We start from the raw sequence: 26,517 nt of genomic DNA, 5'->3' as shown, positions 1-26,517 counted from the left end.
AAATGAATAATTATCAATGGTTATAGGTGTTAATTTGGAAAACCCAACCCAAAATAAACAAAAACTAACTCAACAGTTTAAAACTTGGCCTAAAACAAAAGAAAAATCAGTTTTGAGCTAGGTAGGAAAAGTCCAAAATTTTGAAAAATATATTAGTCCAAAACCATTCAAACCGCATCTTATTTACTGCACCACACTTATGACTGCAAAATTGAGGTGCAGTGCGGTTATGATTTTGGTCAAATCGCGTTACAAAGTGCGGTGTTAAAAATAGCCCAAAACCACATCGAACTACACCACGAACACCCTTAGCTAGGAGTGTAATGAGTGTTTTTTATTTATTTATTTAATTAATTTTTAAGATATGATTTCCATACTATTGTTGAAATCATGTCTTGCAATGTAATTGCAAATGTGTCTTGAAGACATAATTTCAGGATCAGTATTGAAGACTTGATTTCAACTTTGAAATCGTTTTGAAGCCACCATGTTCAGAAAGGCACATGTTACAAATTATTTTAGGAATTTACCTTGTATGTGTGTGTGAGTGTGTATATATATTGAGCAGAAGTCCCCAGCTTGTGACATTCTATTTATAAGAGCGCAAAATACATTTGAATCCAAAACAACAAGTTAGTATAATATATTAGTGGTCGAGCATAAACTTGAATGCTAGGAGCACACTTCTTCTAATAAGTAAATTTTTTTTCGAAGATTATTATATTGCAATTGGATTACATATTTAATTGAGTAGACGGTAAGTTGGGATAGCATACAAGTGTTCGGCTCTCCGCATTGATAGCCCAAACTTCTCAGTCATGTCCAAGTCATTAGGCAACATGCCACTAGGAAGGGCCCAGTGAAAGCAATGCAATAATTGAGCTAGAACATATTTGATAGTTGTAAGACCTAGATGTATTCCAGGGCACCCTCTTCGACCAGACCCAAATGGGATAAGTTGGAAGTCACGTCCCTTGAGGTCTATATTACTATTTATGAATCTTTCAGGATAAAATTCTTCTACATTATTAGACCACACATAAGGATCTCGTCCAATAGCCCAAACATTTATTATTATTCGTGATTTCTTGGGGACATAATATCCATTTAATTCAATGCCCTCCATGGATTCATGTGGGGCTAGTAATGGTCCAATAGGATGTAGTCTTAAGCTTTCCTTCACCACCATATCCAAGTATGTTAAATTTGCCAAATCTGTCTCCTCTACCATCCTATTCATCCCTACTACAGCTTCCAGCTCTGCCTGTACTTGTTTTACCACCCGTGGATGCCTCAAGAGTTCAGAAAAGGTCCACTCAATTGTAGCAGCTGAAGTGTCATATGCACCTGAAATCATGTCTATTATAATAGCCTTTATTTTTGTTCGATCCAATATGTATGCATGCTCATCATGGGGATTCATGCGTTGGTTCATCAAAGAAAGTAACATGTCTATAAAGTCCATTTGACGATCTTGTTGACCACTTGGAATGTTTTCATGCTCCTTGATGATATTCTCTAAGACTATATCAAGAGCCCTGCTAACCTTCTTCATTCGCCGTGTCAATCCCTGAGGGCATTTGAATGATAGAAAATCACTAAGTCAATAATAACATTTCTCAAAACGTAAATAATTGAGGAAAATATTTTTGTTTGAAAGTGAAAGAGTTTTGTTAGTGTTTCACCAATTTCACTAAAAGTAAACCTAACAAATTAATTGATGTGGTAATTATTTGTGGATGGAGCTACATTAGCACCTCATACTAGTTGTAACCACCTCAATTCCTTAATTGAATGTTTGACTCAAAAAATAAAAAAAACAAACAAACAAACCAAAAAAAAGGCTTTTAGTTAATTTTTGGAATAGTGTTGTGAATTCTATTTTATTATTATTTGTTAAATTATATCCATTACATCTTAATAATAGTTTCTATTTAAAGGAGGAGATATAAAGTTTGATTCAAAATAGTAGCATGATTTATTAATTTAAAATTTAAATTATGAAGTTAAAACACAGGAATGAAATATGTGTTAAATTATCCATCTGTTGTTTTCAGATTTCCACAAGGTTTAATGAATCTAATTTGTATGAATTTCTAAATGAAAATCGTTCTTTATAATTAACCCAAATAGAGTCTGGCTATGGAAGTGGGAAACAATTAAGAGCTAGCCAATAAAAAAATCGTAAAGATTAAAGACTTGTAAAAAATTAATTCAGTGCTTATTTTTTATGATTTTCATGAGCTTTCCAGTTTGAGATTTGGCTTTTGCTTTGAAGTTTGAAGTATGAACCGCTTTGTGTGACACTTTTGGACCGGCAACACTACTTACAGAGAAAATTCTGAATTTTAAGGTGGCCGCAGAAATTGAATTGAAATGTAAAGCCTAAAAAGAAAAGTCAGAAGTATTGATTTTTCCTTTTTAGATACTACGAGCAATAAATGAATGGCTGGGATTTCCAAATGGAGGACAAAGTTCAGTAAATAGAAACAAATACAAACCTGTAGATCTAGTGCCCCAAGGTAAGGAATATAATCTGCTAGATTGAAAGCCCCCGCCAAGCAAAGGGTCTCCTCAATAATCGCCTTCAAGCCAAATCTGTCATCTCTACTTCGCCCAAATATCATTCTACATGAGGTTTCCTCGATAAGTTCACAAACTTTTCTACTAAGGTCCACAACCTCACACGCCGCCGCAGCGTTTTTGAGTGACTGCACCAACGATCCTACCTCCTCCTTCCTCATGGGTGCAAATGACTCAATTTTTGAAGCAGTAAGATGTTGCAACGTACATATTTTCCTAGCATTGCGCCAATCTGGACCATACTCGGTGAAAACCAAACCCGTGTTACCATAAGCCAAGTACTTAGCGAATTGGAGTTTAGGTCGGCTAGCGAAAATGGTATCATGGGTCTTTAAAAATAGCTCAGCGGCTTGGGGTGATGAGACCACAATAGTTGGGACGTGACCAAGCCGCAATGACATGATAGGTCCGTATGTTTTTGCTAAGCTTTGGAGGGCACGGTGTGGGAGGTCACCTAGCATGTGAAGGTTACCGATAATTGGTAAGGCCCAAGGACCTGGTGGGAGTTTACGCTCATTTTTTGGGCGTAATAGGATGTGTATGAATGTCCATACAGATCCAAGGAGTAGTAAGAGAATGGTTAATGTTAATGGATACATTGGGACTGTTGGGAATGGGCAAGAGTGTTTGGGCCTGGGGATTATAAATTCTTTTGAGTTTGGAAAATCCAAACCGTGACACAAGTTTTGGGGCAGAAAATGTGTTTCATGACGTTGCATGAGACATGAAATGTCATCATCGGCTTCTCAGTTTTGTCAAAATGTTTACAATTCCAATTCTAAGATAACACGTCTCTAGGAAGTATTTCTAACTGAAACACCCGACCATTTTGGAAATATGTTTCACGATAAAATGTCTCCTAGCAGCCAGTAGACCAAATAATTTATACTTCAACTTAAAAGCTAGACTGATACTTTGGTTGGGTACAAAAAAGGTATGATGAAAATGAGTTAAGAGTTAACAATTTGGAAAACTCCAATTGACTAGTAGAGAGACTCCAATTGACGAGAGAGAGAGAGAGAGAGAGAGAGAGAGAGTTATTTTGCACCACATGTTTTATCAATTTTTAAATTTGTGTGTCAAGTGAATTATTAGGTATAAAAATCAAAGAATCTAAATTCAATCAGATTTTAAATTGAATTTTAATTGAAGTTCAATTTTGTGCCATATGTTCTATCTAATTTTTTAATTTTTGTGGTAAACAAATTATTGGATGCAAAAACCAAAGAGTCTAGATCCAATTAGATTATAAATCATGTCTAATTTTGCATCATGTGTCTTATCTAATTTTTTAATTTTTGTATAAAGTGAATTATTAAGTGCAAAAACCAAAGAGTCTAAATTGAATTTTAATTGAAGTTCAATTTGTGCCATATCTCATCTAATTTTTTAATTTTTGTGGCAAGTGAATTATTGGGTGCAAAAACCAAAGAGTCTAAATTTAATTAGGTTCTAAATCATATATATTTATATATATATATATATATATATATATAGCCAAAATTGAGAAAAATCTAATTAAATTCTAAATTTGAGTTTAATTTTGAATCACGTGTCTCATCTAATTTTTAAATTTGTATGTCAAGTGAATTATTAAGTGCAAAAAAAAAAAAAAAAAGTTTTTAGTTAATTTTGGAATACTGTTGTGAATTCTATTTTATTATTATTTGTTATATTATATCCATTAAATCTTAATAATAGTTTCTATTTAAAGGAGGAGATACAAAGTTTGATTCAAAATAGTAGCATGATTTATTAATTTAAAAATTAAATTATAAAGTTAAAATACATGAATGAAATATGTGTTAAATTATCCATCTGTTGTTTTCAGATCCCCACAGGTTTTGTTAATAGGTGTTGGCCAACACCTATTAATGAACCAGCCCCTACGTCCCACTTCATAGAAAATGGGCAAAAATTAACTTTTCAGCTTTGGTTTGTGTAAAACGTGTATCTTGGTTTCTTTAGTAATTATAGGACAAAAATGCCCCTTTAACACACCTTTAACACATTTCCCTCCATTTCCCTTTAACACATTTTCCTTCATTTTACTTTTTATTTCCCACCCAATTTCACTTTATCAATATTTTACTCTTCATCTTCTTTCATTTTACCAATATCAAACTCACTTTCATTCACTTTACCATTATCAATCCACTTCAAAAAAAAAAAAAAAAAGAGATGAAGAAAAGTTCAAATGTTCAATGAAGGATTAAGCAATTATTTTGTAAGGTACAATAATTTTATTTTATTAAATTCATATTTATTTTTAAATATATTTGAATATGAGTTTAATCTTTTTTTTATTTATATCATTTTTTTTTCATTTATCCTAAAATATGATGTGGATTGTTTTAATCTTGTTTTAATATAGCACCAAGTTGAGACTCATCTAGTTGGATGAAAATTTAGTTATAAGTGAGACTAAACAATTTGTTAAAAGGAATTGCTTTAACTTAAATGAATTACTTCAAGAATGAACTATTATTTTATTTTATTTGTATCATTTTTTTTTTCATTTATCCTAAAATATGATATTAAATATTGATTGTTTTAATCTTGTTTTAATGTAGCACAAATGGATGACAATTTAGTTGCAAGTGAGACTCATCAACTTGTTCCATTGAATTACTTTGACTTAAATGAACTACCTCAAGAAGGTACTATTATTTTTTATTTTATTTGTAATCCATATTTCATTTAACATATAATATGATATTGATTTTTTTTTTTTTAAATTCTTGTTTTAATATAGCACAAATTGATGATGATTTAATTGCAAGTGAGATTCATAGAAGTGTTTCAAGGAATTGTGTTGAGTTAAATGAGTTTCCAAATGATGGAAAAAATAATAACACACGTGGAGGGGAAATAGTTGATTGGAATGAATGTCCAATAGATAAGGTTCACTTGAAGTTGGTTGAGCAAAGTGTCAAGCGAGAAGTTTTGCTTGAGTGAGGTTCATATTCAAGTCATTATGAAGAATTGTCGACAAATTAACAAACCAAATCATTACATAATGTCAAGATCATTTTCCTTAACACTAACTCATTTCCATTTTCATTACATCAAGAGCTTCAATACATAGTGTCAAAACCAAATCCCAATTATCAAATCCATTATACATTGATATACATCTATTACCTTTTTCCACCATATTCATCTATTACATTGCCAAATGACAATAAAGGAAAAGACCCCATCATACGAGGCTGCAAATCGTGAAGGAGCTACAGAGCATGAAAGACAAGTTTGTTTTGTTTTGTTTTGGGGAAAAATGCACAAACCCCCCTTGTGGAGTTCACCTAAAACATGGAATTTCATTGAGGTTTTGGGTGTAACACTTAACCACCTATGGTATTGTTTAATGTGTAAATTGTTAATTGTGTTACACTCAAAAACCTTAGGGGGTTAAGTATGACACAATTAATGGTTTACAAAGAAAAAATACCCAATGTGGATTAAGTATTACAATCAAAACTTTTGGGGGCTTTCTTGTTTTATAGAGAAATCACATGGAGATTTTGTGTACTTTTTCCTTTTTTCAATTTTTGGATATTTTGAAATGAGCTGAAATTTTTGTTTCTAATTTGGTGGGGTGTGTGATTCTACTAATTTTGGCTAAACTGAGAAAAATAATTGGAGAGTATTGGTTTTGTAGAAATAATATTGGGTTGTGTACTCTGCATGCATGGGTGTATGTTGAGGGATGGGGAGGTGGGTATGTCTTTATGCTCTTCAAGCCTTTTGTGTGTGTGTGAGCGCATGCGTGTAGAGAGAGAGAGAGAGAGAGAGATGCAGTCATGGAAGATTGATTTAATACTACTTCGCAAATTTGTCTATTTAAGATTTATTTTATGGGACCCACATGTGAATAATTGAAGTAAAATTTATGTGGCTTTAAAGGTCTCATTATGTGTGATTTAGGGCCAAATTTGAGTTTTATTTGTGTTTTTATTTCATTAGTTTTGATCAATTTTATATTTGAGGGTAAATTTGTAATTTCCTTAATTCCTGCAAATTAAGGATATTTTGGTAGTTTAGTTCAATCTAAAATTGTATAGGAGATCCTTAGTATCTTAAGTTTTAATTTCTTTGAGTTTAAGTTAGTCTTTGTTTAGGTTTTTAGTTTACTAGTTAACTTAGGAATCCTAATACTACTAGTACAAGAAAGAGTTCTTATGTATACATTTGTGCTTAGTACCTAAAGAAGAAATGAAGTTGATCAACAAAATATCAAGCATTTTGAGTATTGAGGCACATTAGCCATATTGTTCTCTTCTTTATTTCTATTATTGCTTTCTTTTCGCATGGGTACTGTTCTTTTATTCACTGTTCACAGCCAAAATCGTTCTACGAATTCTTTACTAAAACATTTTCCCACCAACCACTTGACAAAATTTCTCATCCAAGATAATGATGACTAATGAGGAATAAAGTCCTAATTTAAGATTTTTCTGAAGACTACAAAGAAATGAAGAGGATTTTGAACTAGTTGTGTGAAAGGGTTGTGTTTAATAGAAGCAAAGTGTTTGGAACACAAGATAAGTTGAAAATATTAGAAAAAGAAAACCTAGTATTTGGGGGAAGTGACGATCGACACTCAGTGGAGGCCAATTGGCACTTTTGCTGTCATTTGGCACTCCCTTATCCAAATGCTCCCAAACTCCTGTGGCAGCTCCTCCTTACTCCCATGCATATGGATCATCCCTAATTAGTTAGCCACGAGCTCAGTGGGATTAGCTTACAACCTTGGCACATGATTAGGGTTAGCTAGTTACAAGGATAAAGTGAGTTATTATTATTTTTTTGGGGAGGGGGGGGGAGAGAGAGAGAGAGAGAGAGTTTTAACATATGGTATCTGCTTCTGATGATAGCTCTTTATCATCAGACTAAGACACCAATCAATTTTTGGTGTAGACGATTGAACCCCAGATCTCTTATTCAATCATTAGAGACTTTATCAGTTGAGTTAACTGAAACCCATAAGGAGATCGGGTTAATTAGGGCTTATGCACATGCAACACATTAATTAAGTGTAATTTTTTTAATGCACAACCAATAAGAGTGAGTCATGTGTGGCCAATAAGATTAGGGCGTGAGATGTATAAATAAACCATTGTAACTTTCATTTGGGATATGAACAAAAAATAATCATTTGTTGCTTAAGTCTTTCTTTCTCTCTTGTTAATTCTCTTGGAGCTAGAGTATCCCTTGAAGTTATCTATTATTTAGACAAGGTGACTCTCTAAGAAGTCACAAGCCAATTAATCACTCACCATTTGCATGCATTAGACCCATCACCAACCAAATCGACACTCATAATCCAAAAACCCTAGCCTCATTTCCCTGAAACCCTAGTACATTTCACTTCAAGAACGTCCATCATACACCATAATCACCTTAACCAGAGAACCGTAACCGGAACCCTAATGTCCTAACACTAAACCCTAGCCTTTAATCCATCAAGAACTCTCATTAGACTTCATAAACCACATCATTCTTAGTGAAATTTAAAACCCAAAACATTCTTAGTGAAATTTAAAACCCAAAACTTTAGGGTTTTGGGTTAGATATTTTGAAGTGAAGTCATTTATTCAATTTTATCTAACAGAGGTAATTACCTCTTCCCTTGAAAGAGTGGAAGAGGTGAAGTCATTTTGTCTCAGAATAGTTTGATGTTTTTTTGTTCCTCTTTGTTTCTGTTTGTTCTTTGTTCACTATTGTGAATTCTGTGTATCTTTTTTCTATTCTTTTTTTAATAATATTTCCTTATTACCTATCAAAAAAAAAAAGAAGAAGAGGCGAAACCTATCTACTAAGGTAACTTTTTTAATTGGACTACGGCGAAGGGGGAGGATTCTAACTTTGGATAATTTGAGGAAGAGAAATATTTGTGTTGTTAATAGGTGTTGTATGTGTAAAAATGATTGGGAATCGGGGGACCACTAGCTCATTCATTGTCCTTTTGCCTTATGCCCTTTGTATTTAGCTTGTTTGGTATCTCTTGAGTTATGCCTAAACAGGTGGTGCTTATGGGCATGGAGGTGTTGGGTGACATAGGATGGCATCTATTTGGGGTGTTAATCCGCAATATATTATGTGGAGCATATGGAGAGAACAAAACAACAGAATCTTTGAAGGGGAGGAGCGTTCTATCATCGAGTTGAAGCGCATTTTCCTTTTGTCTTTATTTGAATGGAGGACTGCTTTGAGTGATTTTGACACAACCTTTGTTTTAGATTTCGTAGATTTATGCAACTTTGGATAGACTTTTACTTTCCTTGTACACTCCCTATGTGCCAAGGAAGTTGTTCTTTCATTGTATATATATATATATATTTTTTTTTTTTTTTCATATTTTCAATAAATTTTTTATTTACTGATAAAAAAAAACCAAGGAAGATATTGAAAAACACTCCAATTATGATTTATCATTCCAAACAAATTAATGATATGGTGGGAAAGAAATTTTTTTATCCTTAATGCTTTCAAAGATAGTTGAAGAGTTGGTGCAAGTTTCTAGTTCGAAGGTTCTTTTATTTCAAATCTTAAAAACTTGAGGCCAAATATTTTTTCAACCGGGTGAGAATAATGTAGTCATGGAAGATTGATTTGTTATTACTTTGCAAATTTGTGTATTTAAGATTTAGTTTATCGAATTTATGTGTCCAATTGAAGTAAAAGCTGTGTGGTTTTAAAGATCTAGTTTTGTGTGTTTTAGGTCAAAACAATTTAAATTTTATTAGTTAAAGTCAATTTTATATTCAGGGGAAATGTTGTAAGTTTTGCAATTCCCGCAAATTAAGCACATTTTTGTAGTTCAGTTGAGTCTAGAATTTTCTAAGAGATTCTTAGTATCTTATCCTTTATTTTAAGTTGAAGTTAGTTTTTTTTATTAGGTTTTTTGTTTTCTAGTCAAAGTAGGAGTGCTAATACAACTAGTACAAGAATGCAAGCTTTGTGAAAAGAAAAACATGAAAGTGTAAGGATTAAAATAAAATATTTTTAAAGTATGTGGATCATTTTGAAACATGAGACAAAGTATGCCAATTTGGAAGGTTCTGGTTATAGCTTGTTCGAAGTAGCACTCATTCATAAGGGTGAGCTGGATCATTGTTTAGAAAATTGGAGGAGACTTAGTATTGTTTTAGAATCATGGAGCTTGATCTTTAGGTTTAGGGTAACATAGTGGCAAATTAGGTAGCTACTTGGCCAATCCATGGTCCAGCAAGTAAAATTCTTGAACACACTGTCTGATGACCGTGGAAGCACCAAAGAAGCCTTGGCAGCTGTCCTTTCTCAATCTGAAACAGATAAGAAATTTTCTTTAGTCTTTGTGTTGGGTCTGCTCTTAACCATGATTCTTTTTTTCTTTTTCTTTTGTTTTTTGGGCCGGGGGTTTGAACCTTCTAAGAGGTCTAGTTGCTGAGTTTAACTATGTGTTAAACTCCTTTAAAACTTCTTAAAATGATACCTGCTCATCTATATGGATAAAAGATCAAAGCTTTTTTCATCTCAATTGCCATATGTATACGTGATGCTAGTCCTAATGCTAATCTTTATCATGCAGATTGTATTACACATACATACTTGTTGGGTATCCTCCAAAGCGTTATTTTCTTGACATAGATACTGGGAGTGACTTAACGTGGATTCAGTGTGATCCTCCTTGCATTAGCTGTGCCAAGGTAATGCCTATTTGTAACTGGTTATTTGGTTAATCGATTTTAAATTCTTCTTTATGTATCTAAATGTTTGCCCTAGTTTTCATTTATATCTATCCAAATGTCAGTAGGTAATTGGCAATATTTACATTAATCTGCACAACTCTTTTCTAATTGATATGATTTTATTTGTTATATAGTAAGTGAATAAAAAAATTTATGATACATATGTTTCTTCTTTTTATGTCATTTTCTTTTCCAAATCATATCTTATGGGTTTTAGTAAATGGAATGTCAATTTAGAAAAAGTAGAAACAAAATAAAAGGGTTGTAAGACTTGATGGTTAGGAGATATTAAAGAGAGAATTTCTGGTATCTTAGATCAACAATTCATAAAGATGGAAAGATTGAAGAGGGATGAAGTGGAAAAGCATATCAAGAATATTGTGTGATTGTAGAATACTTGTTATTGTTAAAGGGGAAAATATTATAAGACTACCCTATGACAAACTGTGCAAGTGGAAATACAAAAAGAAAAAAAAAAGTATTAAAGATATTGACTTTATATTAATATAATGACCATGATTTTAAAAACCGGACTGGGGGCAAAACTGGATTTGCCTCTAGTTCCCATTTTTTACTGATTTTTGACCGGACTAGTATCCGGTTCCCAGTTGAACCAGTTGGACCAACTGGTTCGGTCTGGTTTTTAAAACAGTGATAATGGCTTAAGAGACTCAATATATAATTTATGCCTATGTAGGGTTAACCCTAGCCCTTGTATATAACTTGCTTATTGTTCATTCAAATCATTTATTATACTAAAGATACAGCTGCTAAAGGCTTCCTTCGTATATATAGGCCGTTAGATCGAATTATTTAACCCTTGTGTTATTCTCTCTTTTTCGCTTCCACTTCTCTTTATTATTTTATCTTGGTCTTTAAAATGGTATAAGAGAATTAATACAATCCATAGTTCCTAACCATTTAAATTAAATTATTGTTGGACGGTGCATGAAGTTGACTAGCATCCTAGGTGTCTTTATGCACCTCCCTCGTTGAACTGTTGTTGTTCTTGGTTGTCGGTGGTTGTTTGCTTGTGAAACCTTCATATCTAAGGTTTTGTTGTTGGTGGTAATGGTGGTTGGTTGCTGGTGTTTTTTTTTTTTTTTTTTTTTTTTTTTTTTTTTGTATTTTTTGTTACAATCCTAGTGTCCTACATGGATTAAGTGTAGGTTTAAACATGTGTATATAAGTTCTTGGGCACCCTCCCCTTAGAAATCGATATTTAAGAGTGAGTTCTACACTTGGGTTTGTATCATTGTTGCTCTTGATGGAAAATCTATGTTGGTTTCCAACCATCCTCTTCCTATCTTTGTATTGTTGTGGTTCTTAGTGGTGGTTTTTGGATCTTGGTGTTGGTTGTTTTCAATGTATTTTAGTTTGTCTCGATTGATCCAGTACTCCTCAGCTATAGGTTTTAGCATATTCCGACATGTCTCAATGGATCTTGTACCCTTCTGTGGTTTTTCCCCGATCTCGGTTATTCTTGGTGGTGCTTATTTGCTCGTTGTGGTTGCCAAAATAGTGGTTGGTTGCCACACTAGTGGTCGCTAGTGAGTTTTGAGTGTTCCGATGTGGTTGTTGACTGGAGTAAATAGGAAAAACCTTGTTTGACTTATGATGACAGCTAATTCATATCCTGGATAAGGATAAATTTATCTTAGATAGGAATAAAAAGTTTTTTTTTTTTGGTAGATATTGTTTGTTTGGGTATGAAAGTTCAAAAACGTGTACAAAAACACCTTTGAACGTTTAGACCCCCAAATAACAACTTAATCAATTCAAGCAATATGTCAAACAACTAGTGTGCGGAAACTTAACATATGCTATCAAACGAAATTGATTAAATACTATCTAAGCCATAACAGATTAATATCCACAGCAGACAAATAAAAAGGCAAAGATAGAGAGGAAGGAAGATGCAAACACAAAGACAACACGCGATGTGTTATCGAAGAGGAAACCGAAGCCCTCGGCGAAAAACCTCTCCGCCGCCCTCCAAGCGGTAATCAATCCACTAGAAAATATAGTTGGGATACAAGGACAGCAATAGACCCTCCAAGCCTAATCTACCCAGTGCACCTAAGCCCTCCAAGCTTCTTGCTCCAACGAGGTTACGCCGAACCTTTTTCTTTTCTAGCTTCCCGGATTCCGCTACTAGACCATAGCATCAACCAATGAAGATTGGTTCCTTCCTAACTGCTTCCCAGAAATCCAAACAACTGTCTCACAGTGATGATGATGGTGAGAACCAGGTTTGGTATAATGCCTCTCAAGGATTTGACAATAGAGAGGAAGAGAGTTGAGGAATTTGAAGAGATTCTAAGGTAGAGATTGTGGGTGAAACAATCTGGTTTTTCTTTAGGGTTTCTCTCTCAAAATTCTCTCTGGAAGCTCTCTTTCAATCGTGGGTAATAGGGGTATTTATACTGGAGTGGAGAGGAATGTGAAACGTCAGAATTCTACAAAACAGGGGTGGCTCGCGGCTTGACTAAGTCGCGAGATCCAGTCGCGAGATAACCGTATGGCCAGTTGTCCTGTTTTGTCCTGTAGTGCTCCAACTAGCAGACTGTTCACCTTCCAGCATGCTTGGCACGTGAGGTTGCTTCTGGCGGCTTGAAGCCGCGAGTCACCCGCGAGACCCAGCCGCGACACTCTGTTTTCTTGCACACTCTTGAGCAAACTTCACTCTATCTCACTCACTACCCTTACATCAAACCCACCTAAATACAGGGTTACTAAATGCTGAATTACAAGCAAATTTGGCACGGAATAAAGCCAATAAGATGGTTGAATAAATTCAACCTTACAGGATATATGTAGTTGGTAGTCCCTTTCCAACCCTTTCTTGCTCATAACTTTATCAGGGCACTATGTAATAGTTGTTTAGAGTGTATATGTTCCAAGTTGGACCTATATGACGTATACGTTGAAGTTTGAGGGGGAGTGTTAAATATGTTGGGTTTATGTTAATGTAATGAACCAAGAGACTCATTATATTGTAAGCCCATTTAGAGCTATCCCTAGTTTTTAAGAATACCTTGCTTAGGTTCATTGTAACAGACAATTTACTACAATAAACATGTAACTACTAAGGGCTTCCTTTGTGGTTGTAGGCCATTAGATTGAACCACATAACACTTGTCTTATTCTCTCTTTTCTGCTTTTGCTTCTCTATATTAATTTATTCTTGTCTTTAACATATATGATTTGAAATAAGGAAGTTTGCTTAAAGATAGGTAGGTCTCTTTTGATTTAAAAATGAGGGAGAGTTGCTTGAGATGATTTGGTTATGTTTAGAGGTGAGCAATTAATACACTAGTGAGAGAGTGAGTTGATTCAAGTTAAAGGAATGAAAAAGTTATAGCAAGACCAAAAATAACATTAATAGAAGTAGTAAAGAATGACGTATCAATTAAGAAAGTAATAGAGAATATGATTTTAGATAGAATAGAATGACAAGAAAGTATACATGCCCTAATCTTAACTAGTTGATTGAAAATCCACATTCAACTCCAAAATTATAGAATTAAGGTTTGGTTGTTGTTGAATGTTTAATATTTCATTTTTCCTATTAAAATTTTTCTTGTTATAGATAGTGAGGCTAAAGGATAAGCTTAAGAGGTATTTAATTATCAGTTGAGTCGAGTCAGGAGGAACTTTCTTTACTATTTGCATAAAAAAATAGTCTTTAATTATTATTATTTGATACTTATTTATTTTCCTTTTTCTGTTTATGCAAAAGTGTGCTATTTGAGGCAGATTTGTTAGCGAACATGGAGTCTTTATTAAATGTTGAACAAGGAAACCCTCTGAAAAAAGGAGAAAAAAAGATAGCTGAGAGAACGGGAAACAAAGGCTTTGAACAAGAATGCTGAGACCCAATCCTTCTACCAATTAGATTGAAAAAATTATAGTAGTCAACTATATTCTTTTTTCTAGTGGTATATCTTATTTGTTAATTATGTTAGGGTAAAACTTAGATTTAATATCTTAGGTGAAACACGTTAAGTTCACCAATTGAATTCAAATGCATAAGACTTGAACTGACTGATTGAAAAAAAAAATGGGCATACCACTCATGTGGCACATTTATTTTCCCTTAGCGATTACATTGCACCCGGCTTATTTGTTTAAGTATGTGACCCAGGCTAGTACAGGTTAGCATTAACTCTAGTAGAGTATCATGGAACAAACTCTAGGAACCCTAGTGAAAGTCATCCAAAGCCTATTTGCAAAGTTAGATGATTCCAATGCCCGATAAGACAGAGTAATGGCTTTCATACATAGACTAACTAGTAGCCTTGGAGGCAAAGCTTTTCCCATGGGAGACAATAATGTTAGTGATTAAATTTTGGTGATCAAAGAATACCAAGTACCACTAAAACTTAGTGGTGACAGAGAATTACAGTGGCCTAAAGTTGTTACAACCCTAGAGAAACAATATAGGGAGCTGGAATACATGGTCCATGTGTAGTATAGTTAAAATAACCTGTTGGAAATTCAGGTATATTGCTTACCATTTGAGAAGGAAAATTTTCCACTTCTTAATGAAGAGAAATTTCAACATGGGGGTAATTGAGGATGCACATGTTATGAAGAATGAGTTCGATGCATCTACAACTGATTAACCCCCCATGGTGCTTGAAAAGGAAAAGCTTGTTACGATGATGTTTTCTGTGGACCAAGATAAGGCTATATAGCTCTATTGGATTTTATTTTAGTTCTTATTTGCTAATTAGGCGATTAATATTTTATTTAATTTCCTGGAGTCATGATTATTTTTGTAATTCAATAATTGAGCTTTGGCCTTATAGTTTAGTCCTAGTAGAATATATAAGCATGCTATTGTGCTCCAGTGGGAGAAGCTTGATTTAAGTTTTAAAATTTTCGTTGCAATTTTTCATTGGCTTGGTGATTCTAGCAATCTTCAGTGGTGAAACTTAAGAGTTTAGATCACTCTAGGGTTTGTTTTGTTCTTCTTCCTAAATCCATACAGTTTTCATTTTGTGAACCTTGTACTGCATCACATGCAATCATAGAAAGCAGCCAACATGTGTAAGATAATGATATTTCAACCTTCAATTGAAATTTGCAGCTAGAAATTTCTCTTTATTCTAATGATATGGTTAATTTAGGGGGCAAATGCTTTGTACAAGCCAACAAAAGACAACATACTACCCTCCAAGGACTCGTTGTGCATGGAAGTTCAGAGATATCAAGCAGCTGGATATTGTCAAAGTTGCCAACAATGTGACTATGAGATTCAGTATGCAGATCAAAGCTCCACTGTGGGGGTTCCTATGCTTAATGGCCTTTCAATGTGAGTGAAAATTTCCAAAGAACCCCCCCCCCCTTTTTCTCTCTCTTCCTTCTAGCACTTAGTATAATTTGTTTGACTTATAAGGAGACAAATATTTCATGGCAGAACACACATAAATAGAGGTCCAGTCAGAAGGAAACCATAATTTGATATACAGCCTCTTCTACTGATTTTTTTTGTTAAATTTTAATTGTCTTCAGTTAAAAATGAATCTTATAATATCTAGCTCATTGCTCTATCTTTCCCTATCTTGTGCTTTATATGATTATATCTTATTTCCAGTGAATAAATGCAATATAACAGAGAAAATAACATGACTCTTAGTCTCAAGGCAAAAGTGCATCTATACAAGTGTTTATGTGCTTTGGTGGGCTGGTAGCTCAGTCCTCTATTGACCAAATCTTTAAAGACTTGTGCAGTTACAAGAATTTGTGACAATCTTCATAAATAAACCTCTTAGATCTTTAAATGTTGATTAATTCTTATATTCATTTTCTAATATGCCTTCTGTGCCGTAAACATGCACTTTTATTCTCCTTTTTATTCTCTTTTTTCCATGCTTTCCTGTTCAGGGATTTTTATCATTCAGAGATTATGAAAATGAATTATGGAAGTAGGCGTCTCCGCTTAGGTGTTCCAGACAGCAGCGTAGGACCAGTAATTTTTGATAGTGGTAGTTCTTACACATATTTTTTGCAACAAGCATATTCCGATTTAGTTGCTTCTGTAAGTGTTTTTATCCACTCCCACCTGAAAAATTCTAGAAATTGCTCTTAACATAGCAAATCCACTCATTTTACCGATTATTTATTACCTGTTGATGTAGCTTGAAGAAGTTTCTGGGTTAGGACTCATCCAAGATACGTCAGATTTAACGTTGCTGATTTGTTGGAAAGCAGAATCCCCAATCAGGTATGACAGAAATTGTGGTTGATTGTGCTGCACCTGGAATCAGTTTCAAGTATAATAATTTTCATTAGTATAATTTATTTTTTAGCCTTCTCTTAGCCAAGTTATGAATCACTCTCTAAGTTTATTTATGTTTGTTCCTTCCATGAATATTGTAAAAAAGCAAATGAAAAGAAAGAAAAAGTGCAATAGGTAATGCATCTCTGAATATTCTAAAAGGAAAAGGAGATTAGACTCTTACTGAAAATTTTAAATTCTGAAAGTAGAAGTTCTGCTGTTCTGTATACAGTACACTGCTATCACTGACGTAACCAACTGATTATAAAATAGACATTACCAAAATGTTATTGATTTCTCCTCCACCTTAGCCATATCTTCCAATTCCACTGTTGGTGGCCAACACCACTGCTGTGAATTTCTGCAGTATCAACTTCAATGTCGCCGCACATCTTTCATTGCTAGCATCTGCGCCACTGTCAGTATGCCCCTATGTCTCTCTACGACCATCTCCACTACTACTACCATGTTATATACCTTTACCGTGGATGGACTTAATTTGACCGACGCGCGAAGCGAACAACTATATATATATATGAGGGTACCCCTTTCTCCATTTCATCTCATCTCAGCTCCAATTCTTTGCCTTCTAAAAGTGCTACACGTACGCAGTCAAACTCCTTTGCTTTCCGATAGCCCCTGCCCCAGAGATCATCTACTACTTCTGCTTCCCATTTCCAAACCAACGCTTCCACCCTTCTTCAAGTTTCAGCTCCAAATTATTTCTTAAACACTATTTGCTATCTCCATTCTCTTTTACATACATTAATTATTGCTCCTTTTATTTCCTAATAATATCATTCTCTGTCACAATTATATCATTTTGGGTACGTAGAATACCATAATTTTATTTATTTATTTATTTATTTTTGGTAGAACCATAATTTTATTTCTTCTTACTAACATATTGTCAATATTCTCTTTTAGTACTTTGCTTTATTCTACTTTACTCCCATTACATTCCAACTTCCAAGTTTTAAAAATATATATTTGTATACTTTTATTTTATTTTCGAAACAAAATTAAAGTGAGATTTATAAAAGTTATACCTACTCAAGTAAATAAAATAAAGTTAGCCAAATAAATCCTTATTTCATATACCAAATCTCTATAGTAATTCTTTTGTTTTGATTTTTTTTTTTTTTTTTTAAATTTCCTAAAAACCTTTTTGCTCATTCATCCTTTCATAATTTACTTGTGAAAAATATTTGTTTGCTTTTCTTGCCTTCTAATTACTACATTGTCAATTCCTTGCTTTCTTAAAGAGATTATTTTATAGTAAGCAACTAAATTTTCGTACAGTCATCCTTTGCTTCCCTAACCATGCCTTAGGTCTTTTCTCAATATGCACTCTCTTGACTTTCGAAGCCAAACTTTGATGCTTTGTAATTTTTTTTTTTTTTTTAATTCATATCATAGCATTAGAAATATGCAAGTATTTAATTTCATAATATTAATAAAAATATTTTATTAATTTATTGTTTTTCATATCTAAAGAACAATTTGTTCAAATGTAACTTAAATTTAAGGGTCCATTTAGTTGGATGGATTTTTGGGATGGAAAAGGGGGGACGGAAAAGGGGAGAGAAAGTGATTTTTTGGAGTGTTTGATTGGGTGGATTTTAAAAGGGAAAACTAGTGAAGCTCGCATGTTTCTTTCTAAGCCCACCAAAATGTTTTCTTCTCAAATTAAGAAGAAAATTGGAGAGAAAATATAGAACAATAGTTCCATGACTATGAAGACGAAAATGCCTATGTGCACATTTCACACGAGTTCTTTCGTTTTCTTTTTTCTGGTTTTTATCTTTTTAATTTACCCATCTTTCAATTCTTTTCTTTTCTTTTCTTTTCTTTTCTTTTTTTTTTTTTTTTTTTTTTTTTTTTTTTTTTCTTTGGTTTTCTTCTTCTTCTTCTTCTTTGGTTTTTGTCTTTTTCTAGTACTTCTCATTTGGATTTTTTTTTTTTAGCATTTCTTTTGGTGTTCATCCTTCTTTTTATTTTATTTTTTCCATTTGTTTTGGTTTTTTTTGTTCATCTTTTTTTTGGTGCTAAGTTGTTACTTTTTATTTTAATATGGGCATAACAGTAAATTTATACAAACCATATTTTCCATCCTCTTATTTTTCTTCTCAACCAAACAAAAATGTTTTTCATTCCTCTACTTTTTCACCTCTCCGACCAAACATCACAAGAGAAAACTAAAATCTTTTCTATTCTCCCACTTTTTCATCCCCTTTTAATTTTCTTTTCTCACTTTTTCATCTTCCCAACCAAAAGGACCCTAAATCGTAACACCAAGAATAGTTATTACTTATTACTTGCTAAACATTGACATGGACGAGGATAGTTATACAACAATTGAAGCTATGTGCTATGAACCTAAACAAATAGAAAGGATCTTTAGAGCATTTGCTTCGGTTTATACTTTATACAAAAAACAAATTGTCTATTTTAAAACAAAGACTTACTTCTTTTTTTTTTTTTTTTTTTTTTTTTTTTTTTTTTTATATTTTCTAGAAACACCTACATTTGATTATCTATTTTATATTCTATTTTTATTAAAATATTATTTCCTCATCTTATTTTATTATTTCTCCCTAATTATCTCATCTCTTTCTCTGTTACCTCTACCAATCCCGCAAACCTCTCTAGCCAAAACACACATGCCACCAATCCTACAAACCACAACTCATATTCTCTCTCTTCCTCCCACCAAAATCACAGCAAATTAGCCACCCATTAATCATAGTCTCTCTTCCAGAACCAAAAGGCACACCCGAATTATAGCAAATCGAGACTGGGAAAAAGACCCACACAAGATCCACCAATGGTCTCGCCGGATCCGTAGCTAAAAAGATTTTCTACCAAAAATTTTCCAAGACCCTTCCTAGGTGTAGTTGAAGCTACCTTTGCATTGTGTTAAAAGAAAACCACTTACAGCATGGACCATGAGAGAGGAGAGCTTGGAAAATAAGGCTATGTTTTTTTTGGGTATAAATGAAAATTGGAAAATGTTTTACACCAGTGATGGTGTTTTGCAACTCAGGAAAATAAGGTCAAACTGAAAATTAATTTGTTTAACCATAAAATAACCCACCTACACTTGTAAAATATTTTACACACTGATTTTACCTTCAAACCATTTACACTCCTCCTGAAAATTTTTGTTATCCTCACTCTCACATCCCTCACGAGTCACACCAAGACCAAGCCAAAGGATGGAGAGATTGGCCGCCAGTGAAGATTAGATCATCGTCTGTGACCCACAGCCCCACTGGTGAAGACCAAATTGTCGCCTGTGACCCACAGCCTCGCTGGTGAAGCCCAAATTGTTGTCCTCGACCCACAGCCTGCCGTCGTGCATGGAAGCCCCACCACCAGTGAAGGTAGTTTGGGTAGATCGTCATCCACCTCCACCTCCACCTCCACCGATCTATCCCTATTCCTCCACTGACCCACCTCCACCAACCCATCCCTTTTCCTCCACCAACCCATCTTCCTCCTTTCTTTTCACTCAAGACCCACATTCTCTAATAGAGACCTGGGGTTTTTAGGGATTGTTCCCATTTATAGTATGGTATTTTTTTGTTTTGTTTTCATGATTTGGTTGAGGTAATAACAATGATATGTTCTTGGGTTGCAATTAATTTGTTTTTGTATGTCAAAAATTGAAAATTACAACTGATCCATTGATTTGATCAATCAATCCATTGAAAATTATAATCCAATTGTATTATAGGTATTTTTTGACATTGTCTTTGGAAAATGTTTTAAATTGGAGGACCAAACACCGGAAATACTTTTCCGGCGTATTTCCTAGAACACAACCAAACAGATGAAAATGTTTTCCTTTTCATAAAATATTTTCAATTGAAAATATTTTACATTCAGAAATTACTTTACATGTTGCCAAAAATAGCCTAAGAGAGAAAAGAAGAAACAAGAGAGAGAGAGAGAGAGAGAGAGAGAGAGAGAGAGCCATGACAATAAATGAATTTTTTTTTTTGAAGAAATGAATAAGCAAATGAAATACATAAGCTACAGTGCCTACTAAATTTGGGCCAGCAATGAAGCAGAATCTCATTTTGCAGGTTCATTAATAGGCGTGGGTGTTTATTTGGGCTTCATTGGCTAAATGGGCATCATGCTATATTTTATGAGTTGATGTGAATGCAAGTCTAAGGTTTCATTTGTTTTAGGCTGGGTTTGATTCAATGGAAAATATTTTGTAGCTGTAAAATATTTTTAAGTGTTTGGTTGCATTTTTAAAAATACTATAAAATTTGTTTTTACTATTTTTTCACATTTTGTCATCTCCAGGTACACATTTAAATTTTTTTTTTTTTTTAAATTAGAATAAAAAAAATGTGATTGGCAACCATAGACCAAGGACATTAGTAGTTGAGTGGCCACAGTTGGGGAGGAATGAAGGTTTGGTTAATGAGCTTTTGGTGAGACAGAAAATGTTTTTATGGCAAATGAAATTAATTGTAAACAATTTTTGGCTGGAAGTGTCTTTATCTTACGGTCAACCGAAAACAGTATAAAGTTGACCAACAATTATTGTTATCAAAAATTAAAAAAAAAAAAAAATCAATTGCCCTAAACACTACAAAAAAAAAATATCCAAGTGTTTGGTTGCGTTTCTAAGAATGCTCTGAAAAACATTTTCAAGTGTTTAAGGTTGGAGAGAGAAGAAGGTTTAAAGGGAGAAAGACGAGGGAAGAAGAGGCGGAGATTGACGTTGAGGGTTTGATACTTAGTGCAATGGTGTTGTGTTAATTCATTTGATATTTTATTTGTAATCTTTTGCAACGGGTTTTAGACTTTTAGATAAAAACCAGACTCGTTTTGCACTTTGTGACCCGGAGAAGTTTGGTACTCTAAACTAAAGGAACATAATAGTCCTATAAGCCCAGACACATAGAAGTACTATTATCCTAAAATCCATAAAGTTTGGAAAACCAAGATCATGGGAAGATTTTGATTTGGTTAAGATAAAGACTAAAACTTGAGCGACATTCATTTGAAACTTGAGGAATATTATTTTCTAGTCGACCATCAATTTTAGACACGCAAAACATTTTGGGGGAAACAGAGCCCAGAAGAGGGTAGAAAGTTTCCGTTTGCTTACCTGGAACAAGAAGGAAAGTAGGAACCTGAGGGTATAAATATGGTCAATGGGTTCACATCCCAGCGCGTTGACTGGTCGGTTACTTGAGAGCGTCGTAACTGCCGACACGTTTTTGGGCTTAATGTCTGTTACTGTTAGGCCACCGAATTTTTCTTTTTCATATCTTTTTCTCACGTAACAACTGTTTGAGTTTACTTAAGTATGGATACGCGTTTCTGGAGCTGCGACTGCATTTTCCTTCTTTTCTTTTCTTTTTTTTATTTTTTATTTTTTTTATTTTTTATTTAGAAGCATTGAGATATTGTCTGCTAGTGGGTCCGTATACAGTAAAATAATAAGCGGTGAACGGTATTTTTCAGTGGAGCCGTGCATTGTTCAACAGGTTTTAACAACTCCACTTTGCAACTTCAAAGTAAAAACCACCACCCTATAAAGGAATCAGAAACCACGTAAAGAAAAATGCCTGTAACTTCAGAAATCTACGTACCTACCTATAAAAACCACCACCCTCTCTGCAACTTCAATTCTCATATCTACTAGCTAGCACTATATTCGATCTCCACATATCTCCATTCTCCTCTGTTCCATTTATATCCACATTATCTTGCTTTTCTTCCTCTTGTGATTACTACTTCATCCTCGCTTTCTTAAACATCATCTTTTCTTTTTACTCCTATTGTGCTTTGCAAACCATTTCAAGGATATTATCCTACAAAACATGGACCGCATTGAGTCTTTACTTGGTGCACAACACTCCCTTAGCACACCCAATAAAAGATGGCACTCCGCTTTTGTTTCCATATATTGTTCTAGAGCCCTTCTATCCTTTTTCACAGATTCTCTACTCCAGAAAAATCTCAAGGTTTCACCTTCTCCATCTTTCGTCATTTTGGATCTCAATCCAGACATTGGGTTCAAAGTTGATCAACCAACACTCACTAACCTTGTAAAAGATAAAAAGATTGAAAGACTCCAAAACATTGGAGGGATTGATGCACTGGCATTCACTCTCCAAACCAACGTTGAATGTGGGATTCATGGCAGTGATGAAGACATTGCTCGCCGACACGAGGCTTTTGGCTCAAACACATATAAAAGACCACCTACAAAGAGCTTCTTCCATTTTTTAGTGGAAGCCTTCAAGGATCTTACCATTCTCATCCTTCTAGGCTGTGCTGTACTCTCTCTGGTATTTGGCATTAAAGAGAATGGAATAAAAGAAGGATGGTATGACGGTGGAAGCATATTTGTTGCTATATTTCTTGTCATTGCTGTTTCTACCATTAGTAACTTCAAGCAAAACAGACAATTTGACAAGTTATCCAAAGTCAGCAACAATATCCAAATTGATGTTGTGAGAGCTGGGCGGCGTCAACATATTTCAATATTTGAAATTGTAGTTGGAGATATCATCTGCTTAAAGATTGGAGATCAAGTCCCAGCTGATGGGCTATTCTTAGATGGGTATTCATTGCAAGTGGACGAATCCAGCATGACAGGGGAAAGTGAACATGTAGAAGTAAATTGCAGTCATCCATATTTGTTTTCTGGCACTAAGGTGGTTGATGGCTATGCTCAAATGCTTGTCACTTCGGTTGGGATGAACACAACATGGGGCGAGATGATGAGCTCAATCAGTCGTGATACCAATGAACAGACACCTTTACAAGTTCGGCTCAACAAGCTAACTTCATCAATAGGTAAGGTTGGTTTGGCAGTTGCTTTCCTAGTTCTTGTAGTCTTGTTGGTTAGATATTTCACAGGGAATACTAAAGATGAGAATGGAAATAAAGAGTTCAATGGCAGCAGCACCAAGGTTAATGATATACTAAATGCTGTGGTGGGGATTGTAGCTGCTGCAGTTACTATAGTCGTGGTTGCAATTCCAGAAGGTTTGCCTCTGGCTGTGACGCTTACACTTGCTTATTCCATGAAAAGAATGATGGCTGATCAGGCTATGGTGCGAAAGCTCTCTGCTTGTGAGACCATGGGCTCAGCCACCACCATTTGTACTGACAAAACAGGCACCCTCACGCTGAATAAAATGAAGGTGACTAAGTTTTGGCTAGGGAAAGAATCTTTTGTACCGGCTACTTTCTCATCAATTAATCCATATATTCTCAAACTGGTCCAAGAAGGAGTTGCTCTAAACACAACCGGTAGTGTTTACAGACCTACTTTAGGATCTGAAATTGATTTCTCAGGTAGTCCCACTGAACAAGCAATTCTTTCATGGGCTGTTCTGGAGCTAAACATGGAAATGGAACAATTGAAGCAAAGCTGTAAGATTCTTTACGTTGAAGCATTCAATTCTCAGAAGAAACAAAGCGGAGTCATAACAAGGAGAAAGATAGACAACACAATCCACGTACACTGGAAAGGAGCCGCAGAGATGATTTTGAAAATGTGTTCAAGTTACTATGATGCTTCTGGAATTAGGAAAGATCTAGATGATGGTGAAAAGATGAAATTTGAGCAAATAATTCAAGGTATGGCAGCTAGTAGCCTCCGGTGCATTGCTTTTGCACATAAGCAAATTTCAGAAGAAGATCAAGAACATGATATGGAGCAAAAAAAGATAGAAGAAGATGGTCTGACCCTATTAGGATTGGTGGGTATAAAGGACCCATGTCGTCCAGGGGTAAAGAAAGCTGTGGAAAATTGCCAAAATGCAGGTGTGAACATCAAAATGATCACTGGAGACAATGTTTTCACAGCAAAAGCTATTGCTGTTGAATGTGGAATACTGAGGATTGGTCAAGACATGAGTGGAGCAGTGGTAGAAGGCATTGAATTCAGAAACTACACACAAAAGGAGAGAATGGAGAAAGTTGATAAAATTTGTGTGATGGCAAGGTCTTCTCCCTTCGACAAGCTACTGATGGTAGAATGTTTGAAACAAAATGGTCATGTTGTTGCAGTCACTGGAGATGGCACAAATGATGCACCAGCATTGAAAGAAGCTGACGTAGGACTTTCAATGGGAATTCAGGGCACCGAAGTGGCAAAGGAGAGCTCAGATGTTGTCATTTTGGATGACAACTTTGCCTCCGTTGCTACAGTTTTAAGGTGGGGAAGATGTGTGTACAACAACATCCAAAAGTTCATTCAGTTCCAACTCACCGTGAATGTTGCTGCTCTTGTGATCAACTTTGTGGCAGCTGTCTCAGCTGGTGAAGTCCCATTAACAGCAGTTCAGTTATTATGGGTGAACTTAATTATGGACACATTGGGTGCTCTAGCTCTTGCAACGGAGAAGCCTACCGAGGAGTTGATGACGAAGCCACCAGTAGGTCGAACTGAACCACTTATTACCAACATAATGTGGAGAAACCTCTTAGCCCAAGCTTTGTATCAGATTGTCGTCCTTTTGACCTTGCAATTCAAAGGTGAATCAATCTTTGGTGTGACTGAGAAGGTAAATGACACATTGATCTTCAATACTTTCGTCCTTTGTCAAGTGTTCAATGAATTCAATGCAAGAAAGCTTGAGAAGAAGAATGTGTTTAAAGGGATACATAGGAATAAGTTGTTTTTGGGGATCATAGCCATTACCATAGTCCTTCAAGTGGTTATGGTAGAATTTTTGAAGAAGTTTGCAGGTACAGAAAGGTTGAATTGGGGGCAATGGGGTGAGTGCATTGGATTTGGAATAGTATCTTGGCCAATTGGTTGGATTGTGAAGTGGATACCTGTTCCAAAAAGACCATTTTTGAGCTACCTAAACATGAAAAAGATGCAAGGACTTCCAACCCCATTTTTGTTCATATTGAAGACAAGCCCAAGGTTGATTGGTGTCTGATGATTATGTATTGTAGCCAGGTGACTAGATCACTGAGCTGATGATTTTTTTATTTTTTTATTTTTTAGGAAGATTGTGAGTGATATTTCATTTGTTTGTATATGATGTACTGTATTTAGTTAGTATATGATGATGTATTTCAATTCAAATATATGGAGAGTTTGATATATATATATATATATATATAGGAATGTTTGAATGTAACTTAAAATTAAAAATCAAACGGAACTTAGTATTGCGCAAAGCTAGTAATAGTGACAACAAAACATCAACCCAGCAAATATTGGGAAAGAGAAGAATTACAAGGAGCGGAGCTATATATATATATATATATTCATGAATTGAATGCTTACAAAGGTGGAGGGGACAATAAAAGGATGGAAGGCTAACAAATTAAAGCGCACGGCAATCAAAATTAATGAGCTCCCAGTCCCACCAAAAGGAATTGGATTTAATTAGCAAAAAAATAAAAATTATGATAGAGAGACTATAGATATTAAGATGTACTACTCACCTCACCATGAGATTTCCGAACTGCAACACAATTTGCTAGATACCTGCCATTCTCTGAGAGAGAGAGAGAGAGAGAGAGAGAGAGAGAGAGAGAGAGAGGGTAATGAGTAAGAATACAAGTAGGATTTTTGGAAAGAAGATATGGGGTAGAGAGAGAGAGAGAGGGTAATGAGTAAGAATACAAGTAGGATTTTTGGAAAGAAGATATGGGGTAGCGTCACATAATAATAAGTGTGGGCTGAGAAAATGAAGAGTTGGGAGTGGGACTATATATTGGGCCGAAGAAGGGAAGGAAGCGTCTGCCTCTATTTCTTTTTTTCTTTTCTTTTTGGTTAAGAGGAAATACAAAATACAGACTATCTCCCAGTGAGGTGAGATCAAGTTCAGTTATCCTATTAACAAACATGCCAACATTATTCATATTAACTAAATGCACAACATCAGGACTTGGTGGGTTATCAAAAAC

At 34.6% G+C, this 26,517-nt stretch overlaps 2 protein-coding genes across 2 annotated transcripts; one reads left to right on the top strand and one right to left on the bottom strand.

The window, feature by feature from the left end:
• Window positions 1-742: 742 nt before the first annotated feature.
• LOC115973396 (cytochrome P450 CYP736A12-like) lies at window positions 743-3,182 on the bottom strand. Its single transcript, XM_031093656.1, has 2 exons — window positions 2,502-3,182; window positions 743-1,570 (listed from the first exon to the last, which is right to left on the bottom strand). The coding sequence occupies exons 1-2, from the start codon at window positions 3,180-3,182 to the stop codon at window positions 743-745; spliced, it is 1,509 nt and encodes a 502-aa protein (XP_030949516.1).
• A 19,034-nt stretch (window positions 3,183-22,216) lies between these two features.
• LOC115973399 (putative calcium-transporting ATPase 13, plasma membrane-type) lies at window positions 22,217-25,691 on the top strand. Its single transcript, XM_031093658.1, has one exon. The coding sequence runs from the start codon at window positions 22,455-22,457 to the stop codon at window positions 25,536-25,538; it is 3,084 nt and encodes a 1,027-aa protein (XP_030949518.1). The 5' UTR covers window positions 22,217-22,454; the 3' UTR covers window positions 25,539-25,691.
• The last annotated feature ends 826 nt before the right edge of the window (window positions 25,692-26,517 follow it).

This window comes from Quercus lobata, unplaced genomic scaffold, assembly GCF_001633185.2.
Source record: "Quercus lobata isolate SW786 unplaced genomic scaffold, ValleyOak3.0 Primary Assembly Scq3eQI_186, whole genome shotgun sequence".
Taxonomy (NCBI): Eukaryota; Viridiplantae; Streptophyta; class Magnoliopsida; order Fagales; family Fagaceae; genus Quercus; species Quercus lobata.
This window is presented reverse-complemented; position numbering and strand designations above follow the sequence as displayed.

Coding starts and splice junctions, on each gene's coding strand:
- LOC115973396 (XM_031093656.1), bottom strand. CDS start 3,182: ATGTATCCATTAACATTAACCATTCTCTTACTACTCCTTGGATCTGTA. Junction 1,571..2,501: donor TTGGGGCACTAGATCTACAG/GTTTGTATTTGT, acceptor AAATGCCCTCAG/GGATTGACACGGCGAATGAA.
- LOC115973399 (XM_031093658.1), top strand. CDS start 22,455: ATGGACCGCATTGAGTCTTTACTTGGTGCACAACACTCCCTTAGCACA.